The 26,822-nt window shown below is 45.6% G+C and overlaps 1 protein-coding gene across 3 annotated transcripts in view; it reads right to left on the reverse strand.

Moving 5' to 3' along the window:
• Tbxas1 (thromboxane A synthase 1) overlaps nucleotides 1-26,822 on the reverse strand; it is a 168,723-nt gene that overhangs the window by 98,759 nt on the left and 43,142 nt on the right. For 2 of the 3 annotated variants that reach the window (XM_029478679.1, XM_021165134.2), the window contains exon 4: nucleotides 6,826-6,922. In XM_029478679.1, the coding sequence (XP_029334539.1) occupies nucleotides 6,826-6,922 (97 nt within the window). Of the gene's footprint in view, nucleotides 1-6,825; nucleotides 6,923-20,606; nucleotides 20,636-26,822 lie in introns of those variants that run through there. The other variant, XM_085840687.1, reaches the window with a different exon arrangement.

Below are 26,822 nucleotides of genomic sequence, written 5' to 3' on the forward strand. Positions count from 1 at the left end.
GCTCATTGGTCTTACTGGATGTTTGAGCTGTCAGGAAGAACTGCCTTGCTCTGGGCCTATCATGTGGGTTGACCTTTATTTATTATTATTAATTATTATTATTAATAATAATTATTATTAATTTCTTTCTTACTGACTCTATAGTCCAGAATGGCTTCAAACTCAGAGATCTACCTACATCTGCCTCCTGAGGGACCAGAGGTATGCATCACTACACCTGGCTGGGTTGAACTTTCCTAAGAAATGTCCAAGGAGAGTTGAGTGGAGGGAGGAAAAAGAAAGAAGGAAAGGGGGGGGGGGAAACCAAGTTTTTCAGGCTTAGCCAAAGAGACAAGAGCTTCCTTAGGGCATATGTGGCAACTGTTCTCACCACAGGAATCTGAGAGTCTGTTTCCTAGCCGCTTCCTTTGAGGGACAGACAGGGACCAGGAGCAAATGGATGGATTTGTCAAAACTGTGGGAGGAAAGGTACCAGTTTTTCGGGTAAAGACAGGTTAAAGAGAGCAATGTTATGGTAAATGGACTAGAACGGGATCCCCAAGGCTCCAGCACAGGTGGGTCTGACCTGCTGGTGGCTGTGAATGGAGTTTTCTGGACAGTTAGCACTTCAAGGAACTGCTGCCCTCTGGGTTTCTCTGAACACTGTGCCACTTTGATATAAAAGGATAAAGTCACCAGGGACTAATTTGCCTCCTGCCTTTAGCCATCTCTGCGGCCACGTTGTGGTCTCATGGTGATTGGGCCTTGGGAGTGTGACAACCGCAGGATAAGTGGATGATGGGGTCTATTGAGAGGCTAAATCTAGGGCCACCAGGGCCCTCAGGGCTTATGGTCCAAGATAAAACCTCTCACCGAATCAATCACATGGCTTTAGATGAGATGGATGTGATTCAACCTGTCCCTAGAGAGGTGGTCTCTGAGCTGTTCATAAGGTCCAAGGGCTGGTACTCACCCATCCAAACATGCAATGGCCTTACTTCCCTCCTCTGCTCTATATCCAAGCTGCCAAGACAGGAACCAGTGTGTCTATAGCTCTAGCTCTTCATGCTACCATTTTGGGTGAGAACTCATGGCACCAGGGTATCATGGTAGATGATCGAACCCATCTCCTTCATGTCCCTGTCCAACTGGACCATCCAAACATAGGCTAAAGACCAGTGAACCTCATCACCCTTCCCAAGAAATAATTCCATCACTAGTTGTGGACATTTCTGCCACAACTAGTGGTCTCAGCTCCAGTTTCCATTGAAATTCAAAACAAAACAAGCCACCCTCAAGTTCAAGATAGCCAAGAAGAAGGAGTTAAAAATATTTAAACAAAAATTCCAAAGATTCAAGCTGCTGGGATGATGGAGGGTCTACAGATTCTAAGAAGATTGGTCATCATTGGGCTTAATGATCATCTCTGGGTTCAAGGGTTAGTGGAGCCATCTCAGGAAGTACCAGGAGGGCCAACAGAGGTGGAGGGATAAGAACAAGATGGAGCCAAGACATGCCTCACAAAAAGAGCTGAGGGAAACTGTGACCTGAGAGTTGTCACTTTTGAGTCTGGACCTTTGTAATCTATTCAGCCCAGGATTTTAGAGTTTGGGAAAAAAAAGTTATGGCCCCAACCTCTTCTTACAAGACAGACTCTCTACATATGGCTCAGCCAGGCTTTGAACTTCAATCTCCTGAGTTTAGGAATTCTAAGCCTGCGCCTCCATGCCCAGCTGAAATAAAATACTTCACTCAATGATTTTTTTTATTCAATATTTACTCAGAACTGATGTGTGTTAGAGTCCCCTGTCATGTCACCTCAGCTCCATGGGTCCCTCCCAGCGCTTCACACAACCACGCTCTACCAGCTTGTCCTTGAAGCTACATGACTCAAAAATGGGATGTGTGAGCAGCAGTGGGCTCTCAACGGTGGAAAATGAAGCTATGTGTTATTTAAGTTCCTTTTCATTTAATGCATCAAACTAATATGCCGAAGTGTTTCTGTATCACAAGGGACCTCTTGGTAGACGCTTGCATGGAGTAAGCGTTTAATGTTTACCGAGTGAATGTATAATGAAGCTGAACACTTAAGTAAACATGGCTTATTAAAGGGAAGGAGGCATGGTGTCGGTCCGGGAAAGCAGGCCTCACTAATCTCCTTGAGTTCTTTGAGCAGATAAATAAGCATATGGAAAAGAGGGAACCACAGAACCCGGTTTAATTTGACTTTCAGAAACCTGTGAGAAAATCCCACTCGAATGACTGTGTGTTTTTTTGTTTTTAAAGTGAGTCACCAGGGTTGTTTTTATCATGAATATGGAATTGCTTTAAAGACCATAAACAAAGCTGAAGATAAGCAGAGTCATCCCAGATGGAAAATTAACTTCAGGGTTTCCTAGAGATTTAATCTACAATGGGTCTTTAAAAATGACCTTGCTGGGGAGGAGATGGGGGCTCCCCGGGTTCAGGCACCCCTCCTACTGCAGAGACGATCGATCGATCCGGCCTGTGAACATTTGACTATTCTACCTGAATTCAGAAGACTTGTATTACTTATCTTTCTCATTGCTGTTGCCAAATACCTGACCCGAGATAACTTACTCTTACTGACCTGTTCTTCCTCATGGTGTAATGTAAACTATATCATGGTGAGGAAGCCGTGGTAGTGATAGCAGCTCACTGTGCTGCGCCAGGAGCATGAAGCTACTGGTTCATACCTTGGTAGACCAGAAGCTGAGACAGATAGCATTCTCCAGGGACCCACTGCCTCCATCCAGGACTGCTCTCCCAATTCTAAAAATTCTACAGCCTTCTAAAGCAGTAGCATCATCTGGGGAGCAAGTCATCAAACACGTGGGCACACTGGGAGGCGTTTCCCAGGCAAACCGTAACAGTCACTAGGTGTTTGGACCATAAAGGGGGTGTAGAAAAAAACAGACCTTAGGTTTGAAAAATAAATCACCGAGTCAGGACAAAAGCCAGAAGTCCCAGATGGGCTCAGTAATAAAGATAAATGATGCAGGTGACCGAGAGTCTGCTTCTGGGAAGGAACATGTGGGGGGAGGCTGGGAAGGCTTTCTGGAGGAGGTAGAATCTGATAGCCTTGGAGAGCAGCTGGGTTTTGCACAGGTGCTGAGGAGGTGAAGCGCTGAAAACAGGCAATGGGTACCGAGCAAGTGTTGGACCTGCCACACACCGCGCAGGGCCACAGCTTGTATGAGCCATACCATCTAACTTAACAACAGCCTAGTAAGGTAGCTTGCCACAGCTTGTATGAGCCATACCATCTAACTTAACAACAGCCTAGTAAGGTAGCTTGTATATCCCCAGTTTCCAAAGGAGGAACAAGAGGCTTTAGGAAGGTTAGAGCTCACCTTGCTAAGAAGCACAACCCCTGTTATTATGTTACCTCTTATTGTAGGAACTATCAGCATGTGCAAAGATCCGGGGGCAGGCTGGGAGACTAGGGAAAGACTAGAGAGGCCGGGATGACTGGAAGGACACCTTATATTAGAGAGATTGGGTTGGGACATGGGAATTGTCTGAGTTACAGATGCTCGTCCATTTTGCAGGAAGACCTAAAACCTGAGCTCTTCCTCCCTTGCTGGATGCAAGGGGATGCTGGGCCTTAGCCTGGAATTTGGGGCCCATGACCTAGTTTGGGGGAAGGAAATTAAAGAGGACCAAAAAAAAATAGTGTGGGAGAGAAGCTGACAGAGGCCAAGGGCAACTTTATTTAGTGGTCTCTGCTACAACAGTTCATTGGATCTGTTTGCATCACACATGCCCATCAGAGAGCAGCCTTCTTTGGGGCCAGCTCTCCTGCCCAGAGACTGTCTCAGGTGTGGTGGGAAGTCACATAGAGACTCACGACTCTGGTGCCCATGTCACCTTCAGGGGCTCAGGTGGGCTCAGGAAGCACTACAGGAGCCTGGAGACCCTTGTTGTCTGTTTGGGTGTGACTTGGTGGTTTGTGCTCTTGGACAGATATCCTCTTAACTTGCAAGCCTGGCTGAAGCATCAGGCTCAGTCTTTCAGATCCCAGCAGGCCAGAGCTTGCCAAGGGTCTTTGGGTGGAAGAACGATCATTCTCAGAGCAGCAGGGAGCAGCTAAGCTACTGTGACTCCTTTAGCCACTCCAAGGACACAGAGGCAGGATGCCAAGTGGTCACCTTTCTCTAGTGCCATGTAGGGTGTGGAGCTGGACACTGTTTGGGGCTAGAAGATGAGCTCATTTGGGGCTGAGAGTGAGTGGTTACTCTGTTTAGCTTTGATGTGTAGAAATGTTACCAGAGACTCCGATTGTGGTAGAGAAGTACAGAGAGGACTGGCCTTGAAATGGGAGGTGGCCTTCATTCCTCTGCCCATCCTCAAGGTAGTTTGTGACTAGGCTGGCCATGTAACCTTTGTGGGTCCCAGTTTCCTTGTCTGTGAAATGGACAGGCTCACTGTATCAATCTTATAATTTTCATGTTATGTGTATGAGTGCCTGCATGTTTGTCCAGCACCACATGGGTAGAGTGCCGGCACAGGCCAGAAGTTGGCATTAGAGCCCCTAGAACTGGAATCACAGGGAAATGCACACTGACCTGTGGGTGCTGAAAGCCACGCCCAGTTCCTCTGCAAGAGCAGCAAGTGCTTTGAAGAGCTGAGTCTGTCTGCCTCTCATGTCTTCTTAGGATGATCAAAAACCCACCCTAGATTGCTCACCCAGTAGAGAAAGCAGAGGATGCCTATTGTTTTACGGTTTCATCTCAAGCATGGCACAGCCTTAAGTAAGTTTTCCCACCTGAACTCTGGATGGCCCTGGTGTGCCGCTGTGCGAGCTTTGCATGTGTGCTGCAAAGGTTTCCTCTGGTCTGCTTCCTTCACAAGACCTGAGGTCAAGACACTGTCTTCTTCCTCTCTACAATCAGCGTCCTTGCTGTGCCTGTCCTGTGGCAGGTGTGCCCAGGGTTGCCATGGTCATCAAGCGAATGCATGCATTATTTACTATCTCTGCAAGAGATGTGAGTGAAACTTGGGGCTGCGGCGATGACTCGGTTGCTAACATGCTTGCTGTGTATGTGTGAGAACCTGTGTTTGGATCCACAGGCCCTGTAAAGTCAGATTCAGCAGCACATGTCTTCAGTCCCAGCGTTTCTACAAGATGGAAGGTGAAGGCAGAATTCCTACAAGTTCACTGCCAGCTAGTATGGTGTATGCAGCAGCAAATGACAAGCGCTTCCGTTTTAAATAAGGTGGAAGGCAAGAATAGACAGATGCCTGGGGTTGTCCTCTGATCTCTACATCTCTCTACACACTCTGTAGCCTGCAGGCACCCACACTCATACACTTAAGCATGCACGTGCGCTGTCTCTCTGTCTCTCTCTGTCTCTCCCTCTCTTACACACACACACAGTTTTTAATTTGACCAGGAAAGAGATGGCTGATACTGTGGTTGTCGAAATTTGCACAAGCATCTGTTTATCAACTCACCTGAGACTCTCTAAGAACCAACACGAAGATCACTAACCTCCTTTGTTAGAGTTTCTGTCTTCTCACTGTGAGGAAATGTGGGCAGCACTAAGCACCACGGCTTCTTCCATTTGGAATTTGATCATCAGAGGTAAAAGGCAGGAGAAGAGGGCTGGAGACTTGAACTGGCATGGGGGTCCTCTGCAGACTCCTGCTGTTAATCCGTGGGGGCTAATTTCCCTACTGATATTGTTTATCTTTCTTCTGGAGCTTACATGATTCCTAAGAAAGATGTAAGCACAGGACCCTCAAAGCTTGCTCTCCCGCTGCTATTTATTAACCTTGCTTGGTATTTCTCAGTCACATGGCCCGTGCCCCGTGGCTCCTCTAGCTTTGAACACAGCTTTAGCCAACTCCCCTGGCTGTAGCATTTCTACCAGCGCCAATTTCTCTTCTGCTCTAGTTTTCTTGGAATGTTTCCTAGGTATAAATGCCAACTTTGCAGCCGTTGTGGGCATTTCTCAGGAACTCTTTTAGAAGTTTTGAGGGAAGCAGACCTCAGCCCCGTAGAAGCTACTTAATTTGCTTCTTGTTTGTGGTGGTTTGAATGAGAATTACCCCCACACACACACACATCAGAGGCTCAGATATTTGAACACTTGGCTCCCTTTGTGAAATCTTCCTAGAAGGAAGTATGTCACCGGGAAAGGACTTCCACTATTTGTAGGATCACCTCACTTCCTGCTTTCTCTCTGCTTCCTGCTTCTGTTTGAGGATGTCAGTTCTCAATCTCCCTATCTGGCCACTGTGTCTGCTGCTTGCCGCCATGCTTCCCTGCCAAGATGGACTCTAATCTCTCTGGAACTGTAAGCTGAAATAAGCTCTTTCTTCTATAAATTGCTCTTGAACATGGTGTTTTATCACAGTAGCAGCAACAACAGAAAAATAACTAATATCCTTGTTGGTGTGCTAAGCACCCTGACCAAAAGCACTTTAGGGAGGAAAGGGTTTATTTCCATTTACAGCTGCCACTATCAATGAGAGTCAGGGCAGGACGTCAAGGCAGGAATGTGGAAGCAGGAGCTGAGGCAGAGAGAGACCGTGGGGGACATTGCTTGCTGGCTTGCTTCCAAGTCCATGTCTACCTACCTTTCTTATATAATCCAGTCTAGGAATGAAACTGCCCACAGCAGGTTGGGACATCTAACATCAACTAACAATCAAGAAAATGCCCCCACGGACACGCCCATGGGTCAATCTGATAGAGGCAAGTTTTCTACCGAGGTTCCCTTTTCCTAAGTGTGTCAGACTGTCAACCGAGGTTACCTGTCACAAGCCACCCCTCCATACTCATATTCATAAGGATTGCGCAGAGAGGAAACCACATACCATTCGGTTGGAAAAGTTACTGAAGTTCTCAACCAACACCTGCTTGATCATGTCTGGCTCTGAGATGACAACGTGCATCCGACGGCCAAGATAGTACCTAGGAGGGGACAAACAAAACTGCTTTAAAATGTAACGTTGATATCACCCACTCCTTCTACCTCCCAGAAGAACTCATGGGGGTTGAGGATGAAGGGTGGATGCTAAGGGGGGAATTAATACATAGAGATTGGAGAGCACAGGCTCCCATGGTATAAGCAATTGTAGATCTGTGGTAAAGTGCCACCAAAGCTCTTCCCATCAACACTTGTGGACTGCCACCTCGTCCCAGAACTGGAAAGTTAGATGAAACACAGTCCCTGACTCAGGCAGCTTAGGAAAGACAGGTCAATAAATGTCAACACCCTAACGAGGGCTCCCGAGATCCAGCAGTAAAATGGAGGGGAAATGGCCGAGTTTTCCAAACGTGAGAGATCTGCATTTTAGAACAAAGACATTTATACTAATTCTACACTAGAAGAATAAGCAGATGTTTGTGAGACTGTGGGGATACTTAATCCTGCTTCAGGAAGCCTGAACTTTGTACAGGAAGTTCAGCAGATAGAGCATCTGAGAAGCCTCAGCCAGTCACCTGATGCTGGTGAGCTCTGGCCAGGGGAAGTGCTTTACAGATGCGGTTTATCTTTATGGACACAGAAGGACCTAACCCACCAAGACCCAGTCCCTGCCTCCAGGGGAGGGGGGGAGACTTCATCTGATGGGGGTAACAGAATGGCAGTTAGCACACAGCAGGATGTTCTGGCTGGTGTGAGATCAGAGGGGACTCCTAGGTCAGTGTCTGGGGTGGGGGGTGGGGGTGACATGAAGAATTCCCAGAGATGGTTCCCAAACTGAGTTTCTGAAGATGAGCCTGAGTTGGTCCAAGTAGTTGGATAGAGTAGATGTGTGAATGGGCAAAGGAGTCAGCGTTAGCACTGGGTCAGGCCCCCTTCTGCTTGCTTAAGTACCACTGTGAGTAACTAGAAACCAACTGTTAACAGTGAAGTTGAGTAATTATGGGGACACCAGGCATGCTTCCAGTGTGTGAGATGACATGTTCCTGGGTGTAACTGGCTGAGCACCATGGGTCAGACTTTAGAAGGGATGTAACATTACACACACACACACAAAAGCAGCTGAGTTTGCTCTAGTATTCTGACTCAGCTTTCGTGAGCCAAAATGGTGTTCATTTTAAAATCATTTTCCCTACCACCAAATAGGGGAAATATAAGAAGAGAGGGCCTGGTGAGGTGGCCCAATTGGCAAAGTACCTTTCACATAAGCACAACTGCGATGTGAACACCGGTCCCCAGCATTTATGTAAAGAAAGCTGGGCGTGGCAGTGCACCTCTGGAACCCTAGGGCTGGGAGAGTGGTGTGGAGACAGTTGGATTCTGAGAATCACAGGCCAGCCAGCTGTGAGCCCCAGGCCCAGTGAAAGACCGTGTCTCAAACAGTAAAATGGGGAGTAATTAAGGCTGAAGCCCAGAATTGGCCTGTGGTTTCCACATGCTTGCACACACATGTGCACCCACATGCACACGTGCACGACACTTGAGTGAGCCGCACAATAGAACACATGTGCACACACACTTTTTACTTTTTTTTTTTTTTTTTTTTTTTTTTTAGGAAAAAAGATTTATCTGGTTCCTATTAGGTACTCAGAAAATATGCAACCATGCAATCCTATTTTACAAAATTGTTAGGGAAGTCTGCAAACCACAGGAATTCAACAGATGTGGTGCACAGAAGGGGAGACCACCAACTAGTTGTACTGTTTTTAACCAAGAATACTGAGAATAACCCAGCCGAGCCATAAACCAACACTTTTCTAAACTCTGTGGCAGGTGTCACAGAGTCTTCGGGGAACTAGAGCAAGCTACAGATGCCCAGCTGAGAAGAACAAACACTTACAGGACGCTGTCTACATTAAGGAGGGTCCAGACCCTTCACCTCTACCCAAAGCAGGGCTTCTCAGACTTAAAGTGTGCATAAAATCACCTTCATCTGAAGAAATTTTAGCTGATGAAAAAGTCCCAATTTGAAAAAAGATTATAAAAATTCAAGAAAAAAAAAAAAAGGAGCCAAATGGACCTCAGATAGGGTAAACACACACCAAGGCATGTCACAACTGAGCTTCCGGGAGAAAGGTGCTATAAAGAAAGAAGAAACATCTTTAAAAGGGCCCCTTGCGGGGATATTAAATCAAAGGACAGCAAATTTCTCAGCAGGAATCATGGAGACTGACCCTCACAAGATAGGTGGCTAGGTAAGAGAGCTTGTGCAAACGTGAGGTCTGAGTTCAGTTCTCAGAACCCATCATGAAGCTGGATACGTCAGTGTTTCGATAACCCTAGTATGTGGAGACAGGGGGATGGCTGGGTGGCTTAGCTCTAGGTTCCGTGAGAGATCCTGTCATAAGAGAATAAGATGGGGGAGTGACAGCAAGATACTTGTGGCCCTCCTACAGTTTCTGTATACACAGGTGCATGCACCTACACATATATGAACAATACACAAAGCAGGGGAGAGAAGGAGCGGGGAGGGGAGGGAGGGAGAGGAAGAGAGAAACAGACAGAAAGACCCCGGAAACTAGAGGACTGGAGTGGACTTGCTCAATACTGAAATTAAGTTCAGATTCCCAGCATCCATGCAGAAAAACATCTGGGCATGATGGTGCATACCTGTAATCTAACACTGAAGAGGAGGAGACAGGAGAACCCTTGTCAATCTTGTCAATCAGTGAGCTCCAATTTCAGTGAAAGACAGTCTCAAAGTACAAAGTTGAGAGAGATAGAGGACGCCATGCAGCATTGATCTCTGACTGCCACACACATGAGCACACGTGTGCATGTGTGCAGACATGTATATACACATGCACAAACATGGACATATACACAGGTCAAAATCATGGAGGTCAGAAGGAATTGGTACATTGTCAAGTGGTACAAGCAAAGAATTTTCCATTATCTCTTTGGTGGATTTCAGGAAACAGGTTTTAAAAAGCATTTTAAGAACCGAGACTAAGAGTTTATCACTAGCAGATGTACTCTCAAAGGAAGACTGAAGAAGGTTATCCAGTGAGAAGTGAAATGATAACAGAATAAACTTCCCAAAACAAAGACCACAGAATGGGTAAAAGGTAACAGGCTGTCCCTCTGGCCCACACACTTCGTAAAGTATGTTTGATGGCTAAAGCAAGAGCTGAAGTGTCAACTTTGGTCAGAGTACTTGGAGGGGAAGCTAGAGACAGTTACATTCTGAAGTAAAGAGGGAAGGTTTTCACATGGCACCCAAAGTGCCAAGGTAGCCACACCCATAGACCAAGATCAATTACGTATGCATAGTTATGCAACTACTAAGAACAAGACACAAAATGATAAAAATATTTAATAAATCAAGAGTAGGGAGTGTGGTAGCTCAGCCTTTGGGTGTACTTGCTGCTCTTGTGGAGGATCGGGTGTTGGTTCTCGCACCCACATGGCAGCTCACACCCACCTGTAGTCTGATGCCCACCTGTATGGACCCTCGTTCAAATGCCCACATACTGGACAAAGGAAGAACTGCATAAGGGGACAGAAGGATAGGAAAGGGAGTGGCAGCTGACTGAAAAAGTGTGCATGAAAATGCTGTCTTGGATCCATTGCTTTCCATGTTGATAAAAACACTACTAATAAAATAAAAGTATGGGAAAACAGTCCGAATGGTCCTATGACCTCAAAAATGGAATTCATATTTTTAAATTTCCTGAACCTCCAGGCCCAGATGGTTTTAGTAGAAAACTCTTCTGATCATTTACAAACAAGTAACAATGACTCTTGGCAATTTCTTCTAGAAAGTAAAAGCTTGAAACATGGCTCAGCGTCACCTCCAAAGGTGGTAGGTATTATCTTAATACCCAGATGAAGACAGCAAAGGAGAGCTGCATGGCCTCGCATCTTGTGTGTCTTAGACACAAAAATCTTCAACAAATCAAACCCAGCAATGTGTAAAAATACTCACACACCACAGCAGCTGTCATCTTTGTTCTTAACCAACATCCACTTTCCTTTACCAAAATTCCTTCTTAATTAAATCCCAATTTTGTCTCATTAAAGAAGAAAGAAAGAAAACTGGGCCAGCAAAATGGCTCAACAAGTCTGATGACCTGAGTTCAATCCACAGGATTTACATAATGAAAGGAGAGAATCGTCTCTCATAGTTGACCTCTACAGGTTTGCACACATAGTTCAGCACATGTATGCATGCATGTACACACACAAGGACACACGCATACACACACATAAGCAGGCATGCACACACACATGCACACACACTCACATGCACACATGTATTAGTTATTTTTCTACTGCTGTGATGAGACATTATGACCGAGGCAATTCATACAAGAAGGAACTTAGTTTGGCTCATGGTTCCAGATGGATAAGCGTTCATCATGGCATGAAAGCCAGAGCAGGAGGCTGAGAGCTCACATCCTCACCTGAGAGCACAAAGCAGGGCGAGCTAACCAGAAGTGGTGGAAAGATTTAAACTTTTAATTTCCCGTCCCCAACCAGTGATGTATTGCCTCCAGCAAGACCCCATCTCCTAAGCCTCACCAAACAGCACCACCACCTAAGCCTACAGGAAATCCCATCCAAGCGACTATAGTACGGATGACTTTTTTGAACGTTTAGAGAAAATCCACACAGAACCAACCTACCATGGAACCTAGTGGAAGAATATTTTCCTAGCTCATGAGGTCCTAGATCTAGTTCCTATCAAAATAAAACAAGCAAAACAACACACACACACACACACACACACACACACACACACACACACACAATGTTGATGAAAGAAATCTAAGAACCCATGTGTAACTGCAGAGACAAACGATGTTCATGGGTTGGAAAACACTATAAAGGTCCAATCCTCCTTAAACCACCTGCAGATGTGATGCCTTTCCTCCCATGAATTAATGTAAGCAAAGGCAAACTTACTCTCAAATTTGTATGGAAAGACAAAAGATTAAGAATAACTGATTTTTTTTTTGAAGAAAGAAGCAAGAGAAATGAGTATACCAGCAACTTGACTATAGCAGTTGAAACTACAGTATTGGCAGAGAGAGAGACACACACATACATACATATTCTATACATACACACCCATATGTGCAATATAATTGCATAAAATCTGAATAATCCCTGTGCATGAACTGAGTTCCACCTGCTGGTTTTGATAGCTAGTTTTAGTTTTACCTGCATGTGTTGTAGATCGCCAAGGGGTAAACTAGGGAAAAAAAGACACTGGACCTCCCTGTGCATTTTTCTTGTTTATTTATTTGCAAATTCCCATGCATCTATAATTCTTTCAAACTAAGATAATTTCTTACAAGTCATTCAGGAACTTGATGAAGTTTAAAGACATTGCCCTGTTCCCAGCCAAGCCTGTTCTACCAAGCTTGGGTGGGCCCCAGAAATCTACAATAAATACTTGCTCTCAGATTCTGATGCAAGAACATGGGGCCACCCTCCCACGACAGCACTGAGAACCTTAGCAGCTGGCTAAAACTAAGAACAGAGCATTCAAAGAAAGATGGGCCCCACCCAGGCCTACCAGGCCCTAGTCTTGGGCAGGAGTGGGACCAGTCACCTCTTATTTTAACAAGCTCCCTGGGGATTCTGATGCCATGGACAATGAACAGACTGGGGCCCCACCCTGATCTATGAACAGAGGACAATGCCCATTTGTATTTCCCCAAATCCTTAGATGTAAAAGAAAACCAGTTAGACTCTGGGAGGCACTCAATTTTGGCAAGATATTTGTATTGAGTTTCTTATGATCAAAATAATTTTGTACACCCTTTGAATTTTTTTTAAAAAGCAAAATAATACTTGTATATTCTGGTGGAAGGAGCCGCCACGGGAGTCTTTCCATATTTTTCTAGTAATATTACTAATGCTAAAACCAATTTTGCAACAATTCCTTTAGAATTGCCTCAGAGCTACTTTATGAACCTCGGGGGGAAGCTGGCCCCATTTTACATGTAAATTGTGTAATCTTGTGAATTTATGCTTATAAAAATGCTCATCTGTAGTTTGAGGAGCTTCTGGCAAGATCTTAAATAGAGAAAAATGTATTTGACTTCCAGAGTTGCGGCCTTCCTTTCTGGAGTCTGGGATGGCTCTACCACATGAGTCTGCTTACCACTTCCCCTGGGGAAGTCGCCCTCCCACCCTACGGAGTTCAGAAATCTGCTCTCTGAGTTATTTTTTAGTATGCACTTTGGTTTAAATGTCTCCACAAAAACCTTTGCTGTATTTAATCTTCATTGAGAGGGATGCCTTCCGAGGTGTATCCAGGCGGGCCCTTCAGGGGCTAATTAGGCCACAAAGGCTAAGAATAGATGGGTTAATGGGTCACACTGAGAGCAGATCCGTTATAAAGACCACTTTGGTACTCCATCTCCAGGGTGAACTCTTTTCACCATGTGGTGTTTTGTATCATTTTAGGACTCTGCGTGGAATGTCCATGTGCATCCGGTCAGAGCCTCTCTGCCTCCAGTACTGTGAGTTGGAGAAACCTTTCCTATTTATAACTCATTCAGTCTGAAGTGTTTGGTGATAGCAAAAGGAAATAGAATGAGTGGTATGTATTTTCCTGCCCCCTGTTTCCTGCTCCCTGAGGTGGTGTGCTCAGCAGGTGGGAGCCACGCTCACCTGTCACCTGTTGTGGGGGACAGTTTTAGACACAAACTCTTCAGACTATGTTGCAGCTGAAACACGGGAGTAAAATCTAGGTGATTATTATAATTCCCTATTGATTTAATCCTATCAATCCTATTAATTTAGAAGGAAATACGGTTCTTGAAAGTGAAGCCAATAAGGTGCAAAGAAACGTCCCAAACCATGAAACTGGTCAGTGATGCATGGCTAGGTTGTGGGTCTTCCTCAGAACCTTCGTGGTCACAGTCACTAGCACTGGTGCTTGCTTCCTGCCTGGCTCTGAGCCTCCTACACTAGCTCCACCACCACATTAAGTTTTGAAGAAAATGGAAGAGGAAGCCATCCTACTCCCTTCTAGAACAGGAAACTAAGACTTGCCCAAGACAAGGACCGTCTGACCCTGCCTCCGAGGTGTCCCTCTCTCCAAGATGGCCAACCTTCCCTCTCTCCCCAGACTAGCCTGATCTGTGAAATCCAGAGCAAGCAGGTGTGCAAAGGGGCCAGGCAGATTCCAGCCATATTGTCTGTATCGTTCTCCCCCACAACTAACTGTGTCTTTTAAAGGTGCAGTTGGAGAACAGATTCTTGCCTAATGGACCAGAAACTCCTTTCCAGCCTAATGAAGGAGGTGAGGGCTCACTCCCCGCTAATCCAAGTTGCACGTTGACTACTATAGGGGCAAGAAATTCATAACCAATTATTCATTTATATTTATTTATGCACATAATAATGTGTTTATTCAACCCCAAAGCACCTGGTTGAAGAGAAAATGTAGGCGAACCAAGGAAGTATTGTGCAGTTAAAAATAACACTTATTTGACTTGCTTAATTGGTGGTTTTCTTTTATTTTTCTCTTAAAACACACACACACACAAAACCACCACTGACCAGTCTAACCAAAATAGCACTGCTGCCTTCTTTCTGGGAATCATGACAAGCAAGACTGTTGGCATTAGCCTGGGGGCTGCCTGGCCTTGTTCCAGAAGGCCTGCCTTTGGTAGGGGTGACCAAACTATGGGGTTGTTCACGGGATAGCGGTGGGGACATGTCACTCACAGTCATATGGAAAGGCCCAGGCTCCACAACTAGATGGAGGTGCACCTTGTAAAAATAGCACTGTGGGCCTGTTAATAAATAACAGTCAACTCCAGCATTAATTAGTACATTCAAGAAGTGTTTATTGAGCATATACTCTGCCAGGCACCCAGCTGACAAATTCTTGCAAGTCTGGAGGAAAATATACTGGGTGTGTATCTGAAGCAGAGAATTGTGGCCACTTCCCCTTTTCTCAGTCGTTGTTTCTTTAATGTCTCAGGATTTTGAAGCATGTTCGTGACTTTTTGGAAGAAGTAGGAAGGGGGTTGTTGCTGGGTTGGTCTACTGAGGCTGTCAGGGGTCAGGCTGAGGTGACGGTGCTGTGTCTTTGGGCACTGGAGCCTTGGGGACTCAGATCCAGGCCTTGTTTGTAATTAATAGTTGTGCCACCTTGAACAAATCATGTCTACTTTGAGGTCATGGTGAAGGTCAGCAGGAAGTTGGTCAGCAATGAAGCTGCTGTTAGTGTGGACAGTGAATGGTGATGGCCCCTGACTATGCGAAATGAACTTATGGGTGCCCATGAGGGGATGAACAGGTTCCTGATAAAAGCCTGACACCCCCACATCAGCAGAAGGGATCTGAACATGATTGACAGGACCTGCCATGCACCACTAGACACCAGGTATCTAACAAATCCATGCCTTGGCAACAGCCTTACTTCCTAGCAGTAAAAGATGCTATACAGCAGCCACTGTCTGGGCCTCCACCTCACCTTGGCCAGATACAGAAATATCAGGAAGCCCCACGGGAAAAGGTGGCCGTGTGCTCTGTCAATGAATGTGACTCACAAATTCCAAGAAGTCCAGAGAAAGTTAATGAGAGTTAGCTGCTCTTGGACATTTGGCTTAAGCAGCGACTCCTGGACTCACAGCTACCCTGGTCTAGCAGCTTCCCCTGGGTTAATGGCCCCTGGGCTAGCTGCTCCTCTTGGTATGGCAGCCCCTCAGTGCTAGAGAGAAGCTATAATTTCCATATTACAAGTGGAAGGTACTGGAATCACTTTCTAACCCTCATGCCAACTGTATTTGAGCTTTGCTGCTTTTACTTGCAGTGGCTCTCAGTAGGGTGGTGGGTGGTTGGGTGGGGGTGGGCATCTGTTTCTACAAAGCCAATTCCCACGAAGGCCAAACCTACCTTCAGGGGACAGAAGGTGAGTATATCACTGCACTCACTGTAAGCTCTGATGGGTTTCCATTATTTGAAACAAGTGCCAATTCCTTGACCTTTAACCAGGGCCCTGCTGTTTTCCTACCAAAGTTCATGGATTCCTTTACAGCATCTGGTGAGCCAAAAGAATTACTTACCACTCTTGTTCTCTGAGTTGCTAAGTCCAACAATAAGACTCATGTTCTAACAACATAGTTGTCAGTTAAAGGGACACCCTTTCTACTGACCCCCTGACTGTCTTCCTAGCTTGTGTAATTCCTCTCTGTGGCTAGCATACAGTCTTAGATCGAGAGGGACAAAGTGTCATTGGAGTTGGATGTATAGAATCCTCAGACCACCTTTGACCTCAAGCCAAGGCTTCTGCCAAAATATCATCTCACCAGTTTCCATGCTGTGGTGATGCTGAGATGGGTTACCCAGAGGTCTCCTCAGGGAATGGTCTGCCATCTACTGCAGAGACAGCTATTGCTATTCCTTCAGCTATGGGAAGCATTGTCACCTGAAAGCCAGCATCCACTGACAGTAGATGTGTCTGACCATTTTGTCCTGTCTGGAGAGGACCCTGACAGCTCCTGTCTTCCTCCCATCGCAGACAGGTAGGTATCCTAGCAGACATACCATCCCCCAAGCCCATCTCATCGTCAGTCAGGAGTACAGCCTGCAAGACCTGTTTTAAACAAGTCCATAGGTTTGAGTAAAGACAATCGCCAACATCCCGAGCCTAGAAGTCAGGACTCTATTGTATGATGAGTTGTGGACCATCTCTGTCTCCTTTAACAGTAGCTTTCTGCATTCTTCCCCACCTTCCCTGTCTTCAAGACTTTCCCTGATGGCTCTTACCAAGTAGAGTTTACCTTCCCTTTTGTTCCTTATGCTTCCCACAAGGCCACAGTCAAGTGCCACCTCCCCCCAAAAGCTTTAGTGCTCGCAGCCTGAACCCCAGGTTCCATTCCTGTTCTGTTTTGGGAGCACTATCATTCCCTACCAAGATCTCTCATGCACCTTGGACAGTGTCTTAGTTAGGGTTCTATTGCTCTGAAGAGACACCACGACCAAGATAACTCTTGTAAAGGAAAACATTCCACTGGGGCTGGCTTACAGTTTCAGTTTAGACCACCCTCATCATGGTGGGAAGCACAGCAATACACAGGCAGACATGGTGCTGGGGAAGGAACATCTTGATCTGCAGGCAGCAGAAGAAGACTGCAAGCCACACTGGGAGTGGCTTGGACATATGAGACCTTAAAGCCTAATCTCACAGTGACACACTTCCTCCAGAAGGACATGTCATTCCCTATGGCCAAATATTTAAACACATGAGTGTGTGTGTGGGGTGCAATTCTATTCAGACCACAGGCAGTGTCTGTGTTTCCCTTCCAAACCAGATGATAACTTTCTTTGAGCAGAGACAGCAATGAAACTCTGTTGAGGGGAGGAATGGTGGCCTCTGCCACCACTGTCATCTCAGTGCTACACACAGATAGGGACGTCACTATTGAGCAGACAATTCTAAAGAAGGGCCAATGGGGAGCATTGTGGAGATAGGACAGCCATCCCTGCTATCCTGTATCACTGGAAGATCAGTGCACTAGCCTGAAGAGTCAAGGACACAAAGTGGGTGCCCGTCCCACTTTGAGCAAGGATGGTGAGCAGAGGATTGGTGACAGGGGGCATTGCTTTTGGATCTGTTTGGAGACACTGGGCAAACCCTTCAAATCTAGGCCGCTGTCTCTATGTCTGGTCAACATTCCAAGTGTTAGATTAAAGCAGGTTTTCACCCTTCTTGAGAACAGTCCTGCTGACTGCTAGGAATATGCATGTTAGTCGCTAGGTAGGTTTCTAAGCATTAGTGACAACAGGGAGGCTAATGGGGTCTGGAGTCCCATATGAAGCCATCCCAGAAAAGATCAGAGAATCATGGATCCACCAGGGTGGGCCTCAAGAAGAGGAAACCTCATTATGGTTTGCTCTGTTCTTTCTCAAGCTCATGCCACCTTCTGCATGCTTTCCTAACCACCCCCACCCCAACCACACCCACAGCAACATGGGTGGGGCTTGCTCTGTGCGAAAGGGACCACTGCAATGGTATAGTGTCTGGGTTCCCCGGGGTGGGGGTGGGGGGCTTCCTGTGTTTCCCAAAAGGCCCTAAGCTTGTCTGCCAGGAGTCACAGGTCCAGGCAACGATCTACTTCTGAGTCTGTGGCTCAGAGGCCCCTCTTCTCCATCGTTTCTGGATGTAAGCAGGAAGATAGCTTCCCGGCTCCGGCCCTCAGAGTCTTCATCTGAAAGATGAAGTATCCCCTCCCCCAACCCCCGTCCTGGTGAGTTATGACTATATTAAGTTATAGTAAATCTTTCTCCAAAAACAGAGAGATGGCTACAGGAGAGAATTGGGCAGCAAGGAAAAAAATATCTGAAACAAAACCTATAATGATAAACCTCCCTCCTCTATCGAGTCTATCCGCCCACTTAATTTATTCAGTTAATAAAACGTATTCCCCAGAGGGGGACAGGCAGAGGTAAGCTGCAAGCCAATCTGCCTGTGTGAGCGGGGTATGTATGTGTATCTCATAACAATAAAAAAAAAAAGAGTAATTAAGAGATGTATTGAAGTGTGTAGAAATCCTGAAGGACACAGAAGATTCCAATTCAGCTGAGTGTCCTTGGCGCAAATTTAATTCAATCGGGAATAGATAAATAAAAATAAAGAAAAAAAACCCAAAACAAATTCAGAACAGATGTTAGGCAAGCTATTTTTTTCACAGTAAGAATCATAAACATGAAAAACAGCCTATAAGGCAAAGTTGTTGATGCCAACAGCATCAAGCTACTAAATAAATAGTTGAATGGTTCCACAGGGACAAAGAAACATTAAAATAGTCATTTGGCTGTCCCTGAATATTTTTGCCTACACGTTATGCCCAGGCATATATATATTCTTGGATACTGTAGGGAGATTGTGTGTATGTGTGTGTGTGTGTGTGTGTGTGTGTGTGTGTTCCACCCCTCCTATTATATAGATACATATAGAATATACATTTACCTGGAAGTGTATGGCAAAATCATCTACCCCACAGGCTCAGAATACAAATAGAGAATTTGGTAAAGAGCATTGTTAGTTCTGAAAAGACAATGAAACCAGAAGAACCCAGTGCCAGGGAGGGATGTGCTGTTCTGAGCTGGTTGTGTGACAACAAGAAAGGGAAATTTTAATAAGAGATTCAGACATACCTGGGGAGAAACTTGGGCAGGGAGTATTTTAAAAGATTTATTTATTTTATATATGTAAGTACACTGTCATTCTCTTCAGACACACCAGAAGAGGGCATCAGACCCCATTACAGATGGTTGTGAGCCACCATGTGGTTGCTGGGAATTGAACTCAGAACTTCTGGAAGAGCAGTTGGTGCTTTTAATTGCTGAGCCATCTCTCCAGCCTCAGCAGGGAGTATTTTTAAGCATACATAATGGTAATTTAGAAACAGAAGGATGCTTCAAGATGATCATATACATAAGTGCACGTGCGCGCGCGCGCACACACACACACACACACACACACATTTCATACCTAAGGAAATGAGCGCAAAGAGAGGAGACAACTGGACAGGAGACACCATCTCCCAAGAACAACCCTCACTCAGGAGGATGCACCAGGGCAAGGACTCTGGTGACATAAAAATGAGAGGCCTTACATACCCACATGCAGGCTCAGCTAGCCTTGAGCAGTTATGGAAGGGACTCCTAATGTCTAGGGTCTCCCCTAAGATGCCAGTGGACTATAAGAGGTCTTTGAAACGCAGGCCAGAGAAGTACAGAAATCACCATTGGTCTCCTGGATCCCTGATGGTTCTGTCTCAGGGATCTGGGTGACCTTAGTGACCTCTGAATCCCACATCAATGGATCTATGATCCAGGCAGGTGCTCAAGTATGTTTTAAAGGTGACCAAATGGCTGAAAGATTCATGGGACTTCCTGGCTAAGAATAGCTGGGTCAAGACCGGATGATGGCTTCTAATCCTGTGTTCTTTCTGGTGCCCTAAGATGACCCCAGAGAGGTGGGCTCCAGGCAACTACAACACTTTGGGAGCAGGCTGTGATCTGGCAGACCAGGAAGGACCTAATTCCTTTGCTAATGGAGCCCCACTGGTCCCACCAATACACGTTTCCTTTATTCAGCCTTCAGATCCCAAGATGACCTTCTGTGGTATACCTTTCACAGTTTTATACTTCCGTGGGCCAGCCCCTGATAAGGACAGTTATGATTCCTCTTCCTCTAAGGTTTGATTTTTAAGAGAAATTTCTCCCTGTTCTTTTTGTCTTCTAGAAAATATCAATTACCCAAATTAGTGAAATAAGATCTTCCTAAGGTTTGAGGTTTCCTTGGGGATACATTTGTTGTGAAGAAATATGTACCAAGAGGCAATTCATTTAGTCACTTAACAAATATTTAACAAGCACCTGTTATGTGCCAGACACCGCTCTAGGTGCTTGGAATCACAGGGTGGGCAAGAGAGAACTTCTTGTTGTGGAGTTTACATCCTGTCAGGACAGCTTGACAGTGAACAGACAATTAATTATGTTGCATATTGTAGAGGCAAATACCCTAAGGCTTAGAGATTCTGTCCAGTATCTTGAGGAGAAGTGGAGTAGGAGAGCTTCAGAGATTCATATATGGTGACTACTCTTTGTTTTGTTTTGTTTTTTTTAATGTTTAGATTAGCATAGAAAGTGATGGCTTCTTGTTGGCATCTTCATACATATATGTGCCGTTACAGTTTGTTCTCATTCATTTCCCTCCTTGACTGCCCTGCTCAGACCCCTCCCTCTCTCTAGCTGGTCCTTCACTTCTTTTTTAATCCTCTTTCAGTTTCCAATCACATGTTCTCCATCACCCTCTTTAGCTCCCACTTCTCTTTAGATTCTTTTCTTCCTGTCTTGAGATCCTCTTTCTAGTTTCATGATCTACACACACACACACACACACACACACACTTGCACACTTACATGCTTTAAAGTCTACGTTCCACCAGAGAGAGAGCATACTGCAATCGTCTTTCTGATTGTCTGGCTGATTCACTTACTGCCATGATTTCTAGATATACCTGTTTTTCTGAAAATATCATGAGAGAATTTTACAGTGGTTGAGCCTGATTATCAACTTGATTGCATTGAGAAATGCCTAGGATATTAATAAGGCACGCTTTGGGGTGTCTGTTTGGGCGTTGCCATTGGACCACAAGGGGTTCTGCCTTCATGATGCATTCATCTATTCACAGATTCCAAGTTTAAACAGGCTAGGGAGAGGTGGTGGAAACTGCAGAAGGTGGGGCCTCATCAAGGGGAGTGTCAAACTATGTCTTTGAAGGCATATCTTGCCTTGGAACCTTCCTGTCTTCACTTCGTTTCTTGGCTGCCAAGGGGTCAGCATCCTCCTCCCAGCCCCATGCTGAGCTGCTTCTGCACAGAGTTGGCCGCGATGGTCTTGCATTAGTTACTTTCCTGATGCTGTGATACAGGTTCTAGAGGAAGGAGCTTCTTTTGCTTTATGGTTCCAGGCGGGTAGGCCATAATGGTGCGGGAGGCTTGGCAGCGGGAGCAGGAAGCTAAGAGATTGTATCTTAACTGCTGACAGGAAAAAAGAGAGAGCGAACTGGAAGTGGGATGGGGATACAAACTCTTAAAGCCCTACCCCCTCCAGTGACGTACTTCCTTCAGCAAAGTTCCATGTCCTAAAAGTTTTATAAGCTCCCCAAATAGAGCCACCAACCAAGTGCTTAAATACATGAGCCTGGGGGGGACATTTCTCATTCAAACAACCACAGCCCTGAAGCCATGAGCTAGGTTGCTTCACCTGACATTCCATCACAGCAAACGGATACACCATTAAACCCAGTGCACACTGCTTAGGTATGGCCTCTTCGTCTTCAAGTCACCTGAGTTACTGAACGATAAGATCAGCTCAGCCAAGGTTGAGTCCTGTTGGGTGGTTACACAAGAGACTATATTGGAAGGGTGTATCCCACTCTTAAATTACAACATTTGATATGGAGACGGGCCCTGGGAATGATGATAAGTATTTCTTACAGTCATAAAAGCAAGGGAGGTGGCCCGGAGTGTTATCTCACGGGGTCATGAAGAGCCTCAGAAAAGGACACCCAGAGAAGAGTTTTCTGGAAGCAGTAGCACAGTGGATAGGCAGGAGACTTGGGTGTTGGGCAGCAGGGAAATGCAGCTGATTTGATGAGAACACAACACCTTGATGGAACATGAAAGTGTGGACAAAACCCTAGGCCCAGTACAAGGCCTCTGAGTGACAGAGGCCACAGATGCTCTGCATGAAATAATACTCAGTCCATAAAGCCGTGCAAACATGCACATCAAATATACCATGATGCCATGGATGACTGGCTACTGGAGGTTGGGAAGAGAAGGAGAAACCTATAAAGATCAAAGGGAACCTGTTTTCCATATTCTACTTCTAAAAGATATTATGGAAAACAAACGAGTCCTGTACTCAAATAAACACTCTAGCTTGAGTTCTCGCTTGCAGACTTTCCAAGCGTTTTACTCCACACAAAGCTCACTGAGATAGAACAGTAAAGAGAGATGTGTCCCTTGGACTCTGTCTCCACCATTTGACTAAAGAGAGACCCTTCCCTTTTATTTTCCATGTAGCCACCATGTGATTGTTGGTGGAAGTGGTCCAAAGGACACACTTTGGGAAATAAGCCCATTAGACTATCAAGGGATTAGAGACAGAAGATTCCAGAGTCCAGATACACCCCGGAGCTCCCATTATCCCTTCCCTTTCCTCTGGCAGAATGTGATCCTTAGAGTCTTGCGTCCCTAAGTCACATTGAACCCGAAGTCATTAACAGCCCTTGTACTGTCTGAACGCTTGCACCCTCCAAATTTGTCTGTTGACATTCTAATCCCCAATGTAATTCTAGTCAGAGGTGAGCCCTCTGGGGGTGATTATGTCATAAGGGCAGAGCCCTTTAAATGGATTAGTACCCTTGTAAAAGGACTCCAAAATTGTTCCTTCACATCTTCCATGACGCAAGGACACCCACGAACCAGAAAACTAACGCCCACTAGACCACCAAGCTGCTGCTGCCTTGATATTGAGCTCCCAGCCCCCAGAACTGTGAGAATAAACTTCTATTGTTTATAAGTTACCCAGCATCTGTTATTTTGCTATGGCAACCTGGCTGGACTATGGCACATTCCAGCTGATTACGGCAAGCGTGAGACCCTTTTCTCCATTGCCATGTGCAGTCTCTTCACTATTACGGGCCACCATTTATCCTCTGAGCAGTCATTACTTTCCTTGTGGTTGTGACAAAATACTAGACGAAGAATGACTTAAGGAAGGAAGGTTTGCTCTGGCTCTCCGTTTGAGTCATCTACAGGCCAGCCTAGCAGGAAAGGAATGGAAGCAGAAGCTTGAGGCAGACGCTCACGTTGCTGCGCCCACCGCCAGGAAGCAAGCACTGATAAATAAATGCGGGTGCTCGACTGGCTTTTTGCTTATTTACTCCAGGATCCCAAGCCATGGGGGTGATTTCACCCGTATTTAGGGTGGACTAAATCTCCCTGCCTCAATTATCCCATTCTAGAAACTGCCTCATTTGACATGCCCAGCAACAATCAGTATTCACCACCACGGAGCTCCTAGCCAATATCAGTGACTCAGGTTGATTCACCTTCATTTTTACGGCCCAAAATCTCGTTCAATGCTGCTGTTTTTCCTATAGGTTGTTTCTCCTGTAAAATTTTCTGTCTGTTTTCTTCCCCATTTCTGATGATCCAAATCACTGTTTTCTCACAAAGGCTAACTGAATGTTCACTATGGATATCCACTATCACATTTCCCCAGCATAACCTTATCGCCTACTCTTCTCTGTTCTGTCCTAGCCAAAACCTCTCCGCTCCTTCCAAAGCTTGCATGCCTCAGTCCATACTTCTCTGTGGGCCCTGTTGCATTTGAAGACGTGTGGACTAGTCACTTTCTCTCAGTGACTATGTTTTTGCAGGGACTTTAGAACACAAAGGGGACATTAGCTTGCCTACTTCAGCAAGTGGTCTCAAAGCTAGAATAGGCATCTATGGAGGAGCTCAGAGACTGTATCAGCGAGCTACCAAACCTGGTCTTGACAGATTGAGAATGAAGGGCCAGCTCTGTGGAGAGATGTCGTACATAGCACACGAACAAGAACCAGAAGAGAGACCCAAAGGCCACAGTGAACACCTGGGGAAGAGGAAACTTCAAGGGGTGAAGACAGAATGGAAGACACATAGGTTGTGAAGGACTCGGCAGAGAGGACGTAAGAGGAGAAGCAGCTCAGGGTGGAGACTGCCGGGGGTTTACTAAAATGAGCTATGGGGCCACGCGCAAACATCAATTGATAATAAGGCTGGCTTCCTTTTTGTCTTTGTTTTGTCAAATGCTAGCTGGTTGGTTCACAGCCAGCGGAAAGTTGGAAGGGAATGGGAGTCAGTGGGTCCTACATACCAATCAGAAATGCAGGGTTGGCACTGGCCAGTTGAGTTCCAGGAGTTTCTCCAAGGAAGAGCGTATATTTTTTTCCTCTGGAGTTCATTCTCAAGGTTTGACAACAGCGGTTACCACCTCGGCATGATGGAAAGGGATGGCTACACACAGCTACAGACTATCTTCCAAAAGGCAAAATGATGGGGGCTACTATAGGAAACAGCGCCGAGAGCTCCCCATCCCCCACCCCCAATAAAAGCAGAATTGCTATCTGATGCTGTACTTCTCCTTCTAGGACGAATGCTCTACAAATGGAAAGGAGGAACTTGAAGAAGCATTTGCATGCGGGTGATCATGGCTGCATCATTGAACTGAGAAGCAGGGTCTTGGGTTTATACTTGCACGCCCACAGACATGGCTTTGTTATTTACCGGAGCCACACGGTAGAAGCCCGGCAGTGTCCACCAACAGCAAACAACACAGCATGGGGGATATACCCAGTGTACAAAGTTTTCTTTTCCTTGAAGAGGAGGAAAATTCTGACACATGGGGCAAGGTACATGAGCCCTGAGGACATCTTCCTGAGTGAACAAGTGCTGTGCAGTACTGTCACGGAGACGGGGCAGGAGAGGGGCACAGAGAGGACTGTGTTTGCTGTGGATGACATTTCTGTTTGCCAGATGAAAGCACCTGTGAGCATGAATGACCGTGGTGACAGTATAGCTCCGTGTTAGCAGCACTGAGTGGTACAATGAGAAATGGCCAAGATGGTAAATTTTCTCGTGTATATTTTATCACAATAAGAAATGCCCTTTAGGTATACAGCCTTCATGCTATTACAGTGTCTGCCTTTGTCTGAGAGGCAGGAGCCATTAATCCATCAATCCAACAGGCATCCTTCCCGGTAGATTATAGGTACAAGGAAATCACCCTCTTCCAAATTAGATCAAACCATTGTTCTATGAATGTTCCTTATGGCTTCATGGGCACCAAATCCCTGGCAGTCATCAACAGGTTTGGATTTAGAGAAGGGCAAGATTCAGGATGCTGAGGAGGAGATGAAACATCTTATTGGGCTCCAGACTAGAGACTATTATCTCCTTCAGTGATTTGGGGAAACCAACTCTAGCAGAGAATGCAAAGATTTAAGGGAAGGGAGCATCTTTTTGCCTGGCTAGGGGAAGAATATGAGAGCGATATTGACCATTGGACATAGCTGTGGACTGACAGTAAGGCAGAGATGGGAACTTGGAGAGTTAGAACCTTTAAAGAAAAGTAGATTCACTCATAGCTACCTCTTTGGTGGCTCATATGCACCAGGCATTGTATTACCAAAGCAAAATGCTGAGGGGGAAGGCAGGAGACCCTTGTCTCCACCATCTTGTTAAGAAAGGCAGTTTTTACTCAGTATCAAACTGTCAAATTCCCTTGCAACTGAGTGGCACCTAGAGGTGCTGACAGACGTTACAGCTCGGAAAGACCACAATGCCCACATCCAGCTTGCATGCAATGACAGGCTGCCCACCAGCCACTGGTTCAGAGCAAAAAGTTATTAGGTTCCTCTTTAGAAAAGGCAAAAATAGGATCACCAACTAATAGTACCTCCCTAGTGGTTAATGTGGGGTCTGGAGAATGCCAGAGAGCCACCTTTATAGATAGTCCCCTCAACTGACAACTGATCCCAGGGTGAAAAACCCACACTTGTGGGTTACAAAGTCCTTGCAGTTGGAGGACAAGATAGAGGAGATGTTGTTAGGAATGGGCCTTGAGACGCCAGGAATAATCAAGGAAGTTATTTTAGTAGTTAAGTTTCTATTATCTGCCCTAGGCATGGAAGCATCATAAAACTTGGTGGTGCCTTGCCAGGGAATTGCTTTGTGCGCATAGCTGTGGAAATGTTACACATAAGACTGATCAGGAATAATTGGAATGCATGGTAAACAACTCAAACTCTCCAAGATTTAAGGGTCCTAGAGGAAAAACAAGAGAACTCAGTCCATTTTAATGAAGAACTCCGATCATTCAGAATTTAGTAGAATTTCACTCACGTCTGATGGATGGCATGTGACCTTGTGTGTTTGAGCGTTTAGGACAATGTTTGGTTTTAGACATTTAGATTCCACAGTTCATTTTCTCCAGTGAACAATAAGGTTTTGGACTATATTTAAATCATTCAATGGTCCTCTCCTCCTCCCACCCCCCTCCTTCATCACCCTTGTCTTTAAGGGTTTTATTTTGTTTTGCTGGTTTTGTGCTTTGAGACTTGTCATAAAAAGTACTCCAGGGCCAAGGGATGATTCTGCTACTGACTCAGAACCAAATCTGTATATCTGCAGCCTATATGGGCCTTGAACTCATGATTTCCCTGCCTCCACCTCTTGAGGGCTAGAATTACAAGTCATATGCTAACATGTCTGGGTTGTTCAAGAGTTTTTGAGAAGTTGAAGAGGATTCTCGGCTCACCGATTTTTGATGAGAAAGAGACTTTAAGTTCT

The sequence above is a fragment of the Mus caroli genome, unplaced genomic scaffold (genome assembly GCF_978045245.1).
Source record: "Mus caroli unplaced genomic scaffold, Mus_caroli_1 scaffold_7, whole genome shotgun sequence".
Lineage (NCBI taxonomy): Eukaryota > Metazoa > Chordata > Mammalia > Rodentia > Muridae > Mus > Mus caroli.